This window comes from Dermacentor andersoni, chromosome 3 (genome assembly GCF_023375885.2).
Source record: "Dermacentor andersoni chromosome 3, qqDerAnde1_hic_scaffold, whole genome shotgun sequence".
Taxonomy (NCBI): Eukaryota; Metazoa; Arthropoda; class Arachnida; order Ixodida; family Ixodidae; genus Dermacentor; species Dermacentor andersoni.
In genome coordinates, this window is record NC_092816.1 from 231,100,850 (window position 1) to 231,116,732 (window position 15,883).

Here is a 15,883-nt window from a genome sequence, read left to right on the forward strand (position 1 = left end):
TAAAAACTGAATTCGTGAATTTTTATTATACAGTTTATTTTGGATCTAAATTTTTCGTGCAAATATTGTCCGCTGCTTCGAGTAGACCAGTGATGAACTAGAATTGTAATATCTGCCGCAAGCAACTTTTAAAGATTGTTGAAAGTGCTCGGTGAAGCACCCTGTGTGTGTGTGTGTGTGTGTGTATATATATATATATATATATATATATATATATATATATATATATATATATATATATATATATATATATTTCTCTATAATTCTTCCAGAGCTAATTCCAACAACGCTACTAGAAATCTTTATTTGGCACTTTCGCTTGTATACTCGTTCTTGGCACTGTTCAAGTGTTCTTCCTGCGCTTCTCTCATGCGCGAGTCCATTTGATGTGGTTTCTTGTTTGCCAAGGAAAGCAGAGGTGTATCTCACAGGCGTACGAGTGATTTACACCCTATTTCAACTCTCTTGTGCGGGTTTGCGCGTCTTTATGGCGAATGGTGGGTGTTGTTCACATTAGTACTAGTAAAGGTACCTCCCCGCAGATTTGCATAAAAAACTTACATGAGGTTGCCCCCCCCCCCCGCGAAAAGATATCCTGGGTACGTGCCTGTGCCGAATGCTAGGGTACGTACTAGGGTTTCAAGAGAACATAGTAGATGTTTATGCAGAGTGGCGTTGCGGCAAGTTTTAACTTAGCTGAGTAGGAGTGCCTCGTTTACAGCGCGGGCGGTGTGAAGTTACACTCACGCTCCTATACTGCAGATTCCAGTGGTGGCGGATCTCCCGGTTGGCGAGAATTTGCAGGACCACGCCTTGGCCGCTGGATCGCTGGTGCACCTGAACGAGAGCCTCGGCGAGGGATTCACCGGTATTAGGGGCGCTATCGAGTACTACCGGTACAACACGGGTGAGGCTTATGTACATGTGTGGGATCTGCACAACGCGTTTCGAGAGATTGCACTGCCGCGTACGTTTCCCGGTGCATAATGGCACCCATTGGGACATGTCTAGTACAGAACCTTCAGGAATCATTTGCACGATAACGTTAATTTATGTATACAGTATATCGCGGGTGTTTGCCTTATTGCGTGTGCTCACTCATGTGGACGAGTAGAATAGATTCTATAGTTGGCTCATCGCAATATCATCATCATCATCCTGCTTATGCCCACTGCAGGGCAAAGGCCTCTCCCATACTTCGCCAACTACCCCAGTAATGTACTAATTGTGGCCATGCTGTCCCTGCGAACTTCTTAATCTCATCCGCCCACCTAACTTTCTGCCGCCCCCTGATACGCTTCCCTTCCCTCGGAATCGAGTCCGAAACCCTTAATGACCATCGGTTATCTTCCCTCCTCATTACATGTCCTGCCCATGCCCATTTCTTTTTCTTGATTTCAACTAATATGTCATTAATTCGCGTTTGTTCCCTCACCCAATCTGCTCTTATCTTATCCCTTAACCTTACACCCATAATTCTTCTTTCCATAGCTCGTTGCGTCGTCCTCAATTTCCCTTTTCGTAAGCCTCCAGGTTTCTGCCCCGTACGTGAGTACTGGTAAGACACAGCTGTTATAAACTTTTCTCTTGAGGGATAATGACAACCTGATGTTCATGATCTGAGAATGCCTGCCAAACGCAGCCCAGCCCATTCTTACTCTTCTGATCATTTCAGTCTCATGATCCGGATCCGCAGTCATTACCTGTCCTTAGTAGATGTATTCCCTTACCACTTCCAGTGCCTCGCTACCTATCGTAAACTGCTGTTCTCTTCCGATACTGTAAAACATTAATTTAGTTTTCTGCAGATTAATTTTTAGATCCACCCTTCTGCTTTGCCTCTCCAGGTCAGTGAGCATGCATTGCAATTGGTCCCCTGAGTTACTAAGCAAGGCAATATCATCAGCGAATCGCAAGTTATTGAGGTGTTCTCCACTAACTTTTATTCCCAATTCTTCACAATCCAGGTCTCTGAATACCTCCTGTAAACACATTGTGAATAGCATTGGAGATATCGTATCTCCCTGCCTGACGCCTTTCTTTATTGGGATTTTGTTGCTTTCTTTATGGAGGACTACGGTGGCTGTGGAGCCGCTATAGATATCTTTCAGTATTTTTACATACGGCTCGTCTACACCCTGATTCCATAATGCCTCCATGACTGCTGAGGTTTCGAGTGAATCAAACGCTTTCTCGTAATCAGTGAAAGCTATGTATAAGGGTTGGTTATATTTCGCACATTTCTTTTTCACCTGATTGATAGTGTGAATATGCTCTATTGTAGAGCAGCCTTTACGGAATCCTGCCTGGTGCTTTGGTTGACAGAACTCGAACGTGTTCCTGATTCTATTTGCAATTACCTTAGTAAATACTTTGTAGGCAACGGACAGTAAGCTGATCAGTCTTTAATTTTTCAAGTCTTTGGCGTCCACTTTCTTATGGATTAGGATTATGATAGCGTTCTTCCAAGATTCCGGTACGCTCGAGGTCATGAGGCATTGCGTATACAGGGTGGCCAGTTTTTCTAGAACAATCTGCTCACCATGCTTCAACAAATCTGCTGTTACCTGATCCTCCCCAGCTGCCTTCCTCTTTTGCATAGCTACCAAGGCTTTCTTTACTTCTTCCGACGTTACTTGTGGGATTTCAAATTCCTCTAGACTATTCTCTCTTCCATTATTGTTGTGGGTGCCACTGGTACTGTATAAATCTCTACAGAGCTCCTCTGCTACTCCCATCCCAATATAACAAATAGTAAAAAAAATATTTTTTTTTCTGGTCAGCCATATAATATATAGTGAATGAACGGCGTTTTACTACTTTAGGGGCATTAAAGCAGACACATTAAACAACGTTTGAGCGCCGGCCAGAAAAAATGAAGAGCTCAGTTGTGCAGCCCAATACATATGCAACTCACAAAAGGAAAAAAAATCAAGGTCATCAATAATTACCTTCTTAACTACAAACCGTCCCTGTTTAACGGTTCCTTCATATTAGGGCGCATGTGTTTTCCGTCGTTGTAAGAAATCTGTGTGTTTTGTCGCAAGAACCGGCAAACTTGCGCTGCTTACACGCGTGCTTCTCGTTTTCTACCAGCGTACTCAGACTTCGGTGCACACTGAAGAGCCCCCAGCAGTGGAAGTTAATCCGGAGACCCCCACCATGGCGTGCTTCATAATCGGATCATGGTTTTGCCACGTAAACCCCCATAATAGTTCATTTGTATTTATCTTGTATACATACGCCCTGCATCGCGTCTGCTGACCAAATATTTTATTCTTGTCTGTATTTGATTACCACAGTAGGTTGAAAACTGGCCGCTGTAATTCCTGATATAGTTTGGTACGCGTCTTTTGTGCAGAATATGCTATGCGAGGTTTGACGAGACACAGTGAAGAGACAGGACATGATATGAATTGGTCCACATAAGACGGAAGTGACTTACAACTAACTTTAATTTCTAAGAAGCCTACTATTTGCAGAAAGAGCATTCGTGTCTCTGCCTTCTGTACGAGCTGCAATGCAGCCGAATGACATTTTTCTGGGTTTATCGCGCTCTGGATGTGCGTTGCAGTGACCATAGGATGGTAAGAACTCGAATTAGCCTAGACCTGAGCAGGGAACGGAAGAAACTGGTACATAAGAAGCCAATCAATGAGTTGGCAGTAAGAGGGAAAATAGGGGAATTCCGGATCAAGCTACAGAACAGGTACTGTATTCGGCTTTAACTCGGGAAGAGGACCTTAGTGTTGAAGACATGAACGACAATCTTACGGGCATCATTAAGGAGTGTGCAATAGAAGTCGGTGGTAACTTCGTTAGGCAGGATGCCAGTAAGCTATCGCAGGAGACGAAAGATCTGATCAAGGAACGCCAATGTATGAAAGCCTCTAACCCTACAGCTAGAATAGAACTGGCAAAACTTTCCAAGTTAACAAGCGTAAGACACCTGACATAAGGAAGTATAATATGGATAGAATTGAACATGCTTGCAGGAACGGAGGAAGCCTAGAAACAGTGAAGAAGAAACTTGGAATAGGCAAGAATCATATGTATGCATTAAGAGACAAAGCCGGCAATATCATTTCTAATATGGATGAGATAGTTCAAGTGGCTGAGGAGTTCTATAGAGATTTGTACAGTACCAGTGGCAGCCACGACGATAATGGAAGTAAGAATAGTCTAGAGGAATTTGAAATCCCACAAGTAACGCCGGAAGAAGTAAAGAAAGCCTTGGGAGCTATGCAAAAAGGAAAAGCAGCTGGGGAGGATCAGGTAACAGCAGATTTGGTGAGGGATGGCGGGCATATTGTTCTACAAAAACTGGCCACCCTGTATACGCAATGCCTCATGACCTCGAGCGTACCGGAATCTTGGAAGAACGCTAACATAATCTTAATCCATAAGGGGACGCCAAAGACTTGAAAAATTATAAACCGATTAGCTTATTGTCCATTGCCTACAAAGTATTTACTAAGGTAATCGCAAATAGAATCAGGAACACCTTAGAGTTCTGTCAACCAGAGGACCAGGCAGGATTCCGTAAAGGCTACTCAACAATAGATCATATTCACACTATCAATCAGGTGATAGAAAAATGTGAGGAATATAACCAACTCTTATATATAGCTTTCAGTGAATACAAGAAAGCGTTTGATTCAGTCGAAACCTCAGCAGTCATGGAGGCATTAAGGAATCGGGGTGTAGATGAGCCATATGTAAAAATACTGAAAGATATCTATAGCGACTCCACAGCCAGCGTAGCACTCCATAAAGAAAGCAACAAAATTCCAATAAAGAAAGGTGTCAGGCAGGGAGATACGATCTCTCCTATGCTATTCACAGCATGTTTACAGGAGGTATTCAGAGACCTGGATTGGGAAGAATTGGGGATGAGAGTTAATGGAGAATACCTTAGTAACTTGCGATTCGCTGATGATATTGCCTTGCGTAGTAACTCAGGGGACCAATGGCAATGCATGCTCACTGACCTGGAGAGGCAAAGCAGAAGGGTGGGTCTAAAAATTAATCTGCAGAAAACTAAAGTAATGTTTTACAGTCTCGGAAGAGAACAGCAGTTTACGATAGGTAGCGAGGCAGTGGAAGTGGTAAGGGAATACAACTACTTAGGGCAGGTAGTGACCGCAGATCCGGATCATGAGAATGAAATAATCAGAAGAATAAGAATGGGCTGGGCTGCGTTTGCCAGGCATTCTCAGATCATGAACATCAGGTTGCCATTCTCCCTCAAGAGAAAAGTTTATAACAGCTGTGTCTTACCAGTACTCACGTACGGGGCAGAAACCTGGAGGCTTACGAAAAGGGAAATTGAGGACGATGCAACGAGCTATGGAAAGAAGAATGATGGGTGTAAGGTTAAAGGATAAGAAAAGAGCAGATTGGGTGAGGGAACAAACGCGAATTAATGACATATTAGTTGAAATCAAGAAATTGAAATGGGCATGGGCAGGACATGTAATGAGGAGGGAAAATAACGGATGGTCATTAGGGTTACGAACTGGATTCCAAGGGAAGGGAAGCGTAGTAGGGGACGGCAGAAAGTTTGGTCGGCGGATGAGATTACGAAGTTTGCAGGCACAACATGGCCACAATTAGTACATGACTGGGGTAGTTGGAGAAGTGTGGGAGAGGCCTTTGCCCTGCAGTGGGCGCAACCAGGCTGATGATGATGTCACGAAGAAACGGCGTGTACACTATACGCGACGTGGATTTAAAACCAGCATAGGATTCGCCGCCAGGGGGCCGTGGAGTACTGACGTGCCTCACATGGGCTCCTGCGTCCTGCGCTCATCTCTACAGAAAGGCCGCTCACCCCTTTCATTTTGCACCGTTAGAATCGGCAAGATTTCAAGGAACCAGCGGATACCACCTACATTAAATGTGAGTGCGTTTTGGTCAAGATTTCGAGCTTCATCTTCGCCGACCGCCCCACGCCTTGCTACGCCTAACGCCCCTCGAGACGACGGCGGTCCGCCCGGGAGAACACCTGTCGCACGTGCAGCAGGCACACGGCGCGTGGAAGGAGTCCGACAGCGCTCGATGCCGCACGAGCAACAAGCGTTGCACGTGCACTGTGAGCTGAAGCCGACGCATCCAACACCCGAGGGTCGTTTCGCGGAAGATATGATAGGCTGCGTGTCGCTCTGAAGTCTCGGGCCAAGATGGTTTTCGCTTCGCCCGGAGAGCGCCCGCCACGCGTTCGCCACCGTCGCCATGCCAGTTTGAGCCTGGTGACACTCGGCCCTGCATCCCTCGACGAACTCCGGGCAAGGGAGGACCTGGAACTTCGTGCCACTCGTATGCTGGGCCAGTGGCTCAGTCAACGGGCCGCCACGCTCGATCTCCCTGTGGATCCCCCCCTGCCTACTACCGCTTCGGAGCCTCTCCAGGACGGGCACCCAGTACAAGAGCCCCATGCTTCGGTCCCGCTCCCCCCCTCCGACGACGAGGACATGGATATGTCCAGCTCCCGGAAACGCGCCCGCGAGACGGAGAGCGAGGACGAGGAGCCAACCGGGCGACGTAAGCAGCCGTCGAGCTCTCCCCTCAGCCCGGAGCAGCACACGGCAGCCAGCTGCCACGTGCAGCAACCGGACCACGGCAGCGCCATTTCCCCACAATCGGGCGAAACAGCCGCCACCTCCTCTCCGCCTGCCGCCCAAGACGGAGGCCCTCCAGGAAGGGCGAGCACCACCTCTCGACATCCCGCCGAGTCTACAGCCGCCGCCTCCGCTGCCCCTCAGAGCCAGGGCGCGCACGGAACCATCCTCAACGCGCCGTCTGCTCCTGATGGCGGCGCGTCCACTGCAGCGTCTGCTGGCGAACCAGCTACAAACGAAAGCGCTGCCGACGAGATGGAGCTGACGGACGCAACACCCGCTGTTTCGTCACATCAGGGCCCTGATCACCCCGCGGCGCGGTTCCTAAAGGACCCACCATGCCAGCCTGCTTCGCGGCCGAAGCCAAAGAGGCAGAAGAAGAAGCAGAAGAAGAGGAAGGAGCCTGCCCATGATTCCCGTTCGTCTCCCGGGGCAACGGACGACTCGCGGCGCCCACCCGCTAGCCTGGTCACCCCCAGTGTGCCTACAGCCGCAGTACAGAGAGTGACACCATCCGCCCGCGAGTCCACCACGCACGACTTCACGCTGGTGCAATCAAAGAGGGACCGGCGCCGTGCACGAGCCCTGGAGACTGCTGCACTCCCGGTTGACCCCGCGGTCGTCGGTACGGTGCTCTTCCGTCCCTCGGCGCCCGGTGGAACCTTCCGAGAAGCACCGCGCCTCTCACTCGCTGCAACCCTCTCTTCGCGGCCCGGTGTTGCAGTGGTTCGCGTTAACCATAAGCGCAACATCGTGGCCGCCGATACTACCACCCGGGAGTGCCTGGAGGAGCTGTTGGCAGTCACTGAGCTGCACGGAATTCCAGTGACTGCCCGACTGCCAGCCGAGCGCGGCAAGAGCACCGGCTTCCTGCACGGGGTGGTCGGGTTACCCGCGGACACAGACCTGCTGGGAGCCATCGAGTCGAGCGTTCCCGTGCTGTCGGCAACGAGGGAGGAGAGCACCATCACCATCCGATTCGCGGGACCGGTCCCCCCTGAACACGTGAGCCTTTTCAAGCTCGGGTTCAGGGTGAGACCTGCCAGGCCCCGTCCAGTGCAATGTCGGCAGTGCGGCCGCTTCGGGCACGTGCTGGAGTCCTGCAGATGGCCGACCGACTGCATCTCCTGCGGCAAAAGCCACGCGGAGGGCGCCTCCTGCGAGAAAGTCCGCTGCAGGAACTGCGGGGGCCCCCATAGGGCCGACACTCCCGCCTGCCCCAAATGGCAGGAAGAACGGGAGGTGGCCACCATCATGGCTTCCTCCACCTCGGCATTGTCGAGGCGTGCTGTCAGGGCAGCAGTCCGGGAGGAGAAGCAGCCACAGCAGTCCCCATCTTCGGCGCGGTCCTATGCGAGCGTGCTGAAGGGCCCCAGTCCTGCACCTAGGCATCCGGTACCAGCCCCTCGTGCCTCTCAACGCCAGCAGACACGGGATACTGCTGCTCCACCCGCCCAAACTACTATGGATCAGCTGGTAGAAAACCTGCTGCTCACCATGCAAGCAGTCAGCACCTTGCTGCCAGCTGACCATCCGCTCCGGGCCATCTGCCTGCAGGCAGTGGCATATCAACAGCAACACAATCACCATGGCTGGTCGCACAGCAAAGCGTCGGCCGCGCATCCTGCAGTGGAACGTGCGCTCGCTGCGCCGACGACACGCCGAACTTTCCGAACACCTACTTCTGCACGAGTACGACGTGCTCGCGTTGCAAGAGACATACACGCGCGACGGGGAGTGCAACTTTCCGGGATTTGTGGGATACCACAGTGCGACCACCTGCGAGTTACGGACTTGCGCCAACGTGCAGTGCTGCGATCCGCTCCATCCACCCGGTCGCTCCCGCGCGTCTATTTACGTCCGTGCGCGTCTTGCCCAAGCCGTCGTTAGTGTGGCCGACATTGTACCCACCTCCGTAGAGTGTGTGGCTGTGACTGTGCGCGTTGGGGGGGCCGACACTTGTGTCGCCAGCGTGTACGTGCAACCCGTACGACGGTGGGATACGACCTTCATCGAGAGCCTCACCGCGCGCATCGGTGGTGACTGTGTCGTGTGCGGTGACTTCAACTCCCACCACACGGCGTGGGGCAGCGCCCACAGTGAGCCGAACGGCAGGGACCTGCTGAGTTCCATCCATGCTTCGGGCCTGCTAATCATCAACACCGGAAGTCCCACTTTTGTGCGTCGGAGGGTGCACGGGAGTGCGATTGACTTGTCGCTCGCGAGTGAGCGATGCCACTACGAGTGGGTTCGCAGCCCTGACACGCAGGGGTCGGATCACTATCCCATCTCTCTCGACCCGCTCGGCCTGAACCGCACGCGGACATGTACGTACCGCGTCACGGACTGGTCCCATTTTCGGTCCCTCTGTGCCATACCCCCTCCGGCGAATACAAACTTTCTTACGCATCTTACGAGGTGTTTGGATGCCGCTACAAAATCGTGCGCGGTGCCTGCTGGATCGCCGGTCCCCGATATCAAGCTTCTCAATCTGCGCGCTGTCCGTCGTCGCGCCGAACGCCGTGCCATCAAGAGCGACAAGGTGGAGCATTGGACTTTATACAACCGCCTGGACGCTGCGTGTCGCCGTCACGCCAGGCAGCGCCGCAATCAGAGCTGGCAAAGTCTCTGCGTGTCATTGGAGGACACTCGCGACAAGTCGCGCCCTTGGCGCATTCTCGCTTCCCTCCTCCGTCTCAAGGTCCCTCGCCATCCTGCACTCTCCATCGCGGTGGCTACGGGCTTGAGCACAGAGCAACTGGCCGAACTCTTCGCCGATGCCTTCGCTCCACCGCCACCGTCTGTGCGCCCCGTCAGTGCACCCTGCGAACTACCGCCGCACAACAAGGCTGAACTCCTCGCTCCCCTGCGCTACTTTCCTACGAGGGCAATCTTGGAGCACGTAGAGGTGCTTTGCTCGGCCGAGTTTACCCTCAGTGAGTTGCGCATTGTTTTGAACACGCGTAAACGACGCTCAGCGCCTGGTGCCGACGGACTAACTCATCAGGTCCTCAGGAACGTCGATGCAGCGCAGCTCCCTTCCCTACTCGAGGCCTTCAATGGCGTCGGGCGCAGTGGCATTATTCCTGCTGACTGGAAAGAGGCGATCGTCGTCCCTATTCTCAAGCGCGGCAAAGCTGCCACGAGCGTCAGCTTCTATCGCCCAGTGTCGCTTACTTCGGTAGCCGGCAAAACTCTGGAGGCCATGGCTTTGCGCCGCCTTGAGTGGATTGCCTCCGCCCTCGACGCTTTCGCCCCTGAACAGAGTGGTTTCCGGCGACTGCGCTCAGCAGCTGACTCGCTCGCGGACGTCGTGGCTACTCTAGAGCACGCAGCAAGTCGCCAAGAAGCCGGATATCTCGTGCTGCTCGATGTGCAACGCGCATTTGATAGTCTCCCTCACACCACCATCATTCAAGCCCTCCGTGAGCTACGTGTCACCGGCCGCCTCTTTGACTACATCGCGGCCTTTCTCAGTGACCGCACGCTCAGAGTGCGAGTTGGCGACACGCTCAGTGCCCCTCGCAGCGTGACCTCCGGGGTTCCCCAGGGCAGCGTGATCAGCCCATTTCTTTTTAACTTGGCTCTGGCAAGACTACCTGACTACATCCCCAAGATGACAGCCCACGAAGTCCGCGTGGCGATCTACGCCGGTGACATTGCACTGTTCGCGTGCGGGCCCACTGCCCTCGGCTTCCAAGTGCGAGAATCCCTGCAGTCGGCGATCAACGCCGTCGATGATTATCTCGCCAGCATAGGGCTCCAGCTCTCGGCGTCAAAAACTGAGGCGTTGTTAGTACACCCCCGTGCTCGTGCGCGCTTCGAACTGCCTTGTCTCACGCTGCGCGGAAGCCCCCTCCCGTGGCAGAGAAAAGTGCGCTATCTCGGACTTGACATCGACTGCCGGGTCAACTTTAACGCCGCCGTCTCCCAGCTCTGCAAGAATTCTAAGAAGGTGGCTGGCGCAGCACGCTCCCTGCTCGCCCGTGGTCGTGGTTGTACACCGCAACTTGCGCTTCGAGTTTACAACTCCGTCGCAACAACGCGAGCACTCTATGCGCTTCCCCTCACGAACGCCAGAGCCACCAACTGGAACGCCATCGACATGGAGCACCGCACCGTAATTCGTCAACTTTACGGGCTTCCTCGCAACTCGCAAGTAGGAGCAACTCTCGCCGAAGCGGGAGACTGGCCGCCCTCACTTCGCGCACGGAAGCAAGCGATGAACCACACCGAGCGCCTTCAACGTTCGCCACAGGGACAACGCCTCGTTTGTCGCCTCCACACCCTCGAGGGCTCGGGCATGGGCCAGCGTGCCACCGAGTTCAGCGCACTCGTCGCGTCGACGCCGCAATTCCTACCTCTGCCGGTATCGCCGCACGCCTCCGCGCTACTCGATGTAAACACCACGGTGCCAGGCGTCAAGTCCAAGCGTCGAACAGCTGTTTGTGCTATGCAGCAGGAAACGGCCGCACTGCTACACGAGCGCCTAGGGGGCCGGCTGCTCGTTTACACCGACGGCTCCGTGGCGAGTGATGGTTCTGGTGCTGCAGCGTGCACGGCGCCGGATATTTGCGCTACACGGCAGTGCCGCCTTCGTGTTGTGTGGTCGTCGACGGTGGCCGAGCTTGCGGCGATCGACCTAGCCGCTGATCTCCTGCTTCAACAGCGCAGTGTTGTTTCTGCCGCGATCCTTTCGGACTCGCGCGCGGCACTGTGTATGCTGGCGAAGGATTACCTTGGACCTCCGTTGGTGCAGCGCGTCGGCTCAAAGCTCCGCCATCTCGTCAGCCAGGGCTGCGATTTGGCGTTGCAATGGATTCCAGCGCACATCGGCCTGCTAGGGAACGAAGCCGCGGACGCTCTCGCAAAGCAGGCTCACTCCCTGCGCTTCCCCCTCGCTACCTCGGTCAGCGGCTTTGACGTGGCCAAAGCAACCATTCTGCGAACGCTCCGTGCGCAGCATCCGGACCAGCGCGTCGCCGCGGGTGCGTCACTTCGACTCCTCCCCCGCGTTGGCTTCTCCCGGGCGGACCGCTCTTTCCTGCTTCGCCTGCGCGTCGGCTGCTACAGGACGGCTGCTAGAACGCACAGGCTACAGGGAATTGGCGACCCCGCGTGCAGGAACTGCGCCGATTTGGAGACGCTCGACCATTTGCTACTTCGCTGCCCTGCCTTCGATGCGGAGCGCACGGACTTGTGTACAGTCTATCGGCGACTGGGACTGACTTACGATACGGCGACCGCGCTGCTATTCCCTGCAGCCCACTCGTCCATCGTGAAGCACGCTCTTTCGGCACTGCTAGACTACTGCAATGCGACGCACTTGAGAGCGCGGCTCTGAGCCCCGCACTCACACTTTTTTTTTTTTCCCCTTGCCACGTTCGACCTGTCTTTCTCTCCTTCATCTTTTTCTTCCCATTCCCCCTTCCCCGTGCAGTGCTGTTGAGGTGTCCTCCTGTGAGAGACAGTTACGGCGCTGCACTCATCTCTTCCGTTTCCTTTCCTAAAATCACTTCACACACACATACAAAACCAGCATAGCATAAGCACTTCTGAACCTACTCACGGACGTCGGAGCACCCCGACTACCACCCGATTTGGGTCCAGTTGCAATTCCTTGAATAAGAATGTTGGCAATAACGTCAAACCGATGCCTTGTTGGTAACAATATTTCAAAGCTAAAACCAACGCAAAGAGTGTAGCATAAGAAAATGACTGACGTACATGGGAGAGATAGGAACAGACTGGACACTGGAAATAAAGGAAGGCCGATAATATTACAGTTCAGAATAATAATTTCACACTCGGCAGCGCATGCGATTCGCGAAAAAGATAACTACTTGTGCGATGCAGTAAGAAAATAGTGTCAGAGAAGAAAACGCAGTCCTTGGTGGCAGAGTGACTCTCCAATGAGACGAGGTTTCAAGTTACGGTTAACCGGTGGTCTTTGAGACAGGCTTCTGTCCTTCAGGAAACTTATATCAAGTGACGACGATGACAAGGACGTGAAGCACGTGCGCGTAGCTGGACAACTAACGGTTGTTACCGTATCTCTGCGGTATGCGTTCCTGTCCTGTGGTGACAGAGCGCAAGACGCTAAAGGCTGAGGAGGAGGGCGCTGCCGTGCCAAGAAAGGGTAGACGTTGTGGCGTCAAAGTTTCAGGCCATATTGTAAGAAAAGCGTTGCTGCCCGTGCCACAAAAGTCAATCGGTCGAGCAAGAATTGATTGGGCCTCTGACATCGACGCGTGGCCTCTGAGATGCGCAGACGTGTTGATTAGGGCTGGAAAGTCTAGTACACGTGTGTCTCATTCCCATGATTTATACACAGCGTACGCTTGGGCCTTGTGCAATCGTCGGTTTATGTATTCAAGTAATTCCATTTAATATTTTGTTTATTTTTGTATCCTCTGTTTAGACCATCACGCATGCATTTATTTTAACATAATATTATAATTGTAATTTATGAAAAGATTTACTCCTAAAGCATGACGATGTGTGTAACTATCTTTCTTGCATTTTGTCACTTTTTGTTTATTTCACATTGAGATAAACACTTTGATTCACCTATTTATACCATTCGTTCAAAGCTCCATTAAATCATTACGAAGTGGGACTCTGTACCCACCGAATGCCCGTTCAGTAAGTGAGGCGCTTCAGTACGCTTACTTTCCTTTGTTTACCACGCAGGACCTTGGACCTTACCAGGCGGCATCGAGGGCATAGCTTTCTACAAGACAAAGTACGCTGACCAGAACGACGACTTCCCCGATATCGAGATAATGCTCAACACGGGTCCACCAGCTTCCAGCTACACCGAGCCTTTCCTTATCGGCTTGGGGCTAAAGCAGGAGGTACGTGACTACAGCACGTCCGATGTTTGATTATTGTTTTACGGTGCTAGAAAGCCATACACTGACACACGCTAAGCAGGCGAAAGTCTCACGCTCCTCACAGCTGTTATTTGAGCTGGTCGCTCCTGCGATTACCACTTCATATTGCGAGTATATTTATGCTCTGAGGTGTATGCCTCGGTCTCAGACTTGAGCATCTTGGTTCTTCCTGAATGCAGCACATGAATGTTGCGCACTCATGGCTGCTTTCACACCTCGTGCAGTCCGCATAAGGGAAAGTGTATTCATAAGGCGCCAAGTGGTAAAAAAAAAGCGGTGCAGCAGGCTTTTTTTTTTGTACTGGCTCTCCTGCTTTCGTGACTTGTCATATACTACAGCTATAGACCGCTCCACGCTACCACTTGTTGGCCGAACAGTATTATCCTGAGTTAAAACTGAAATACAAAACTGGAGCACATAATGGTGCCCTCTTGCAAACAGATACATTGGCAGTGCGTGTGTCATATTAATTTTTACCCCGCGGATATGTTTGACGTGCAGGCAAACCTGTATACACGACTGTTTTTGCACCTTTCCTCGAAACATTCGTTGGCCAAGGTGTCCGCCGTTCGCACGCTGTATGTAAATCGCTTCGTTTGAGTCTTGAAACAGTTTGTCACCGTGGTGCGGAACACAGGAGACGGGCGTGCGAACGAGTGCACAGGCTCCGCCGACGGCCCGTGCGTGCACGCTTGGAAGATCCTCGCGAGTGGGAAAGAAACACCTGACGCGGCTTCGTTTTGCAGGGTCCAAAAATTGGCAATTTCGCTCGAAGAGCGAAGCGCGCACTGCGATAGCAAGGTTTAGCGTTGCGTTTGAACTTCTTGGACGGTGTTCTAACCACACGCGGGTTATACTAAAGACCTAATCACTGACCTGCGTCAGCGCCCTTCGGCACGCGCCGACAAGCGAACGCGTCGCTTCTCGTCGGTTGGAGGAAAACGGCACGCAACCGCTGGACCGAAGCTCTGACGCGCGCCGACGCTCGCACTTCGGCTGCGGCGCACTCTTGCTGGACTATTTTGTCTTCAACCGTCCAAGTACGACCTAGAATAGCCTGCTGTAAACTAAGCTTGAAAGAATAAGTTGGTGATTTGTATGCTCTTTTAGATATAAAAAGCTCGTTTGATTAATGAATGTACACCTGCCGCAACAGTTTCTTTTTATCTTTGATGTAAAAATAGTGCCCAAAATATAGACATCAACGCTTGCGCTCGCGCGTCGTGTCTACAATTGGCTTTGCAAACACCTGCACGACGATGCCATATCATATAAAAAGCTGTTGTACGATATCCTTTTTGGTAGCTCATTGAGCAGCCAACTATGTAATAATTAGGTGGGCAAAGTATCACTGAAAAATCCGTGTTAGAATTATTGTCACGTCGTAGTGACGATGAAAAATGATCCAGAGTCAAAACTGCGAGTGGCATATTTAACTGTTTATCGGACCGACTTGTACCCAGCAAAGGCAACAGTCATTCGCAAAGATAGCGGCGAGCAAAGTCCACGACCGTTGAAAATCTTATGTGCGGCTCAAGCGTGTCGGCTTTCATACATCACTCTTCGAAAGTTCCAGCGTATTCTCTGGTGCCCGCGCGCCTTCCAGAAACTACTACGCAATTGGTGTCGCGTTTGCAATCAGATTATTCAAGGTTCGTCGACAACAGACAACCGACAGAGCCATGGATAACACTCGCGAAACTTCCGATACGTGCAGGCGCGTCCTGCGCCGAGCGATAACGATTTGTTAGGCGGTCACCGGATACAGATAAAGGAAGTATCCGTGTCAATACAATTATTCTTGTTGGTGCATAAAAGAAGCGTGAAAAAGTGGGTTCTGAGAAAATTGGAAAAAAGAAATGAAACACATGCAGCACTCGCAAAAAACACCTAGAATAGCTAAAATTTACGTAATTCGTAGCTTGTCTCCTCCCGATGCTTGATTCTGTCAAAGCTTGCCCATGGAGCACCTCATCTATCATTATAGGTTATTTTGAAGCATCAACACAGCATCGGGAGGCCTTCCCATTGAGTCTATTGCTAGAAAAATTTTCACTCTGTAAAGGCCATGTTCTATTTTAACTGATTTCAATACGTCAAGTTTGTCTTTCAGTACATTGATGAAATGACATACCGTCAGACAATACAAGCTTGAGAATTGGAGGGTTTTAATAGGGGTCTTTCGTTGCCCTTTGCCAACTTAACTATTGAAGCACTTATTCGAACCTATGGGGGCAGCTCATTCGCATAATACAAGAAATATATGTATATAAACAGGTGATTTTCACAATTTATACACTTCAAGTCACCACAAAAATACCAGTTTCTTGTTTACATTCTACTGTGATGTTTTGACTGAAAAAGACA

The 15,883-nt window shown here is 51.6% G+C and overlaps 1 protein-coding gene across 1 annotated transcript in view; it reads left to right on the forward strand.

Annotated features, from left to right (window-relative positions):
- LOC126536494 (glucose dehydrogenase [FAD, quinone]-like) overlaps positions 1–15,883 on the forward strand; it is a 187,661-nt gene that overhangs the window by 120,787 nt on the left and 50,991 nt on the right. The window contains exons 7-8 of the mRNA XM_050183489.3: positions 763–907; positions 13,314–13,477. Coding sequence (XP_050039446.2) covers positions 763–907; positions 13,314–13,477 — 309 coding nt within the window. The remainder of the gene's footprint in view (positions 1–762; positions 908–13,313; positions 13,478–15,883) is intronic.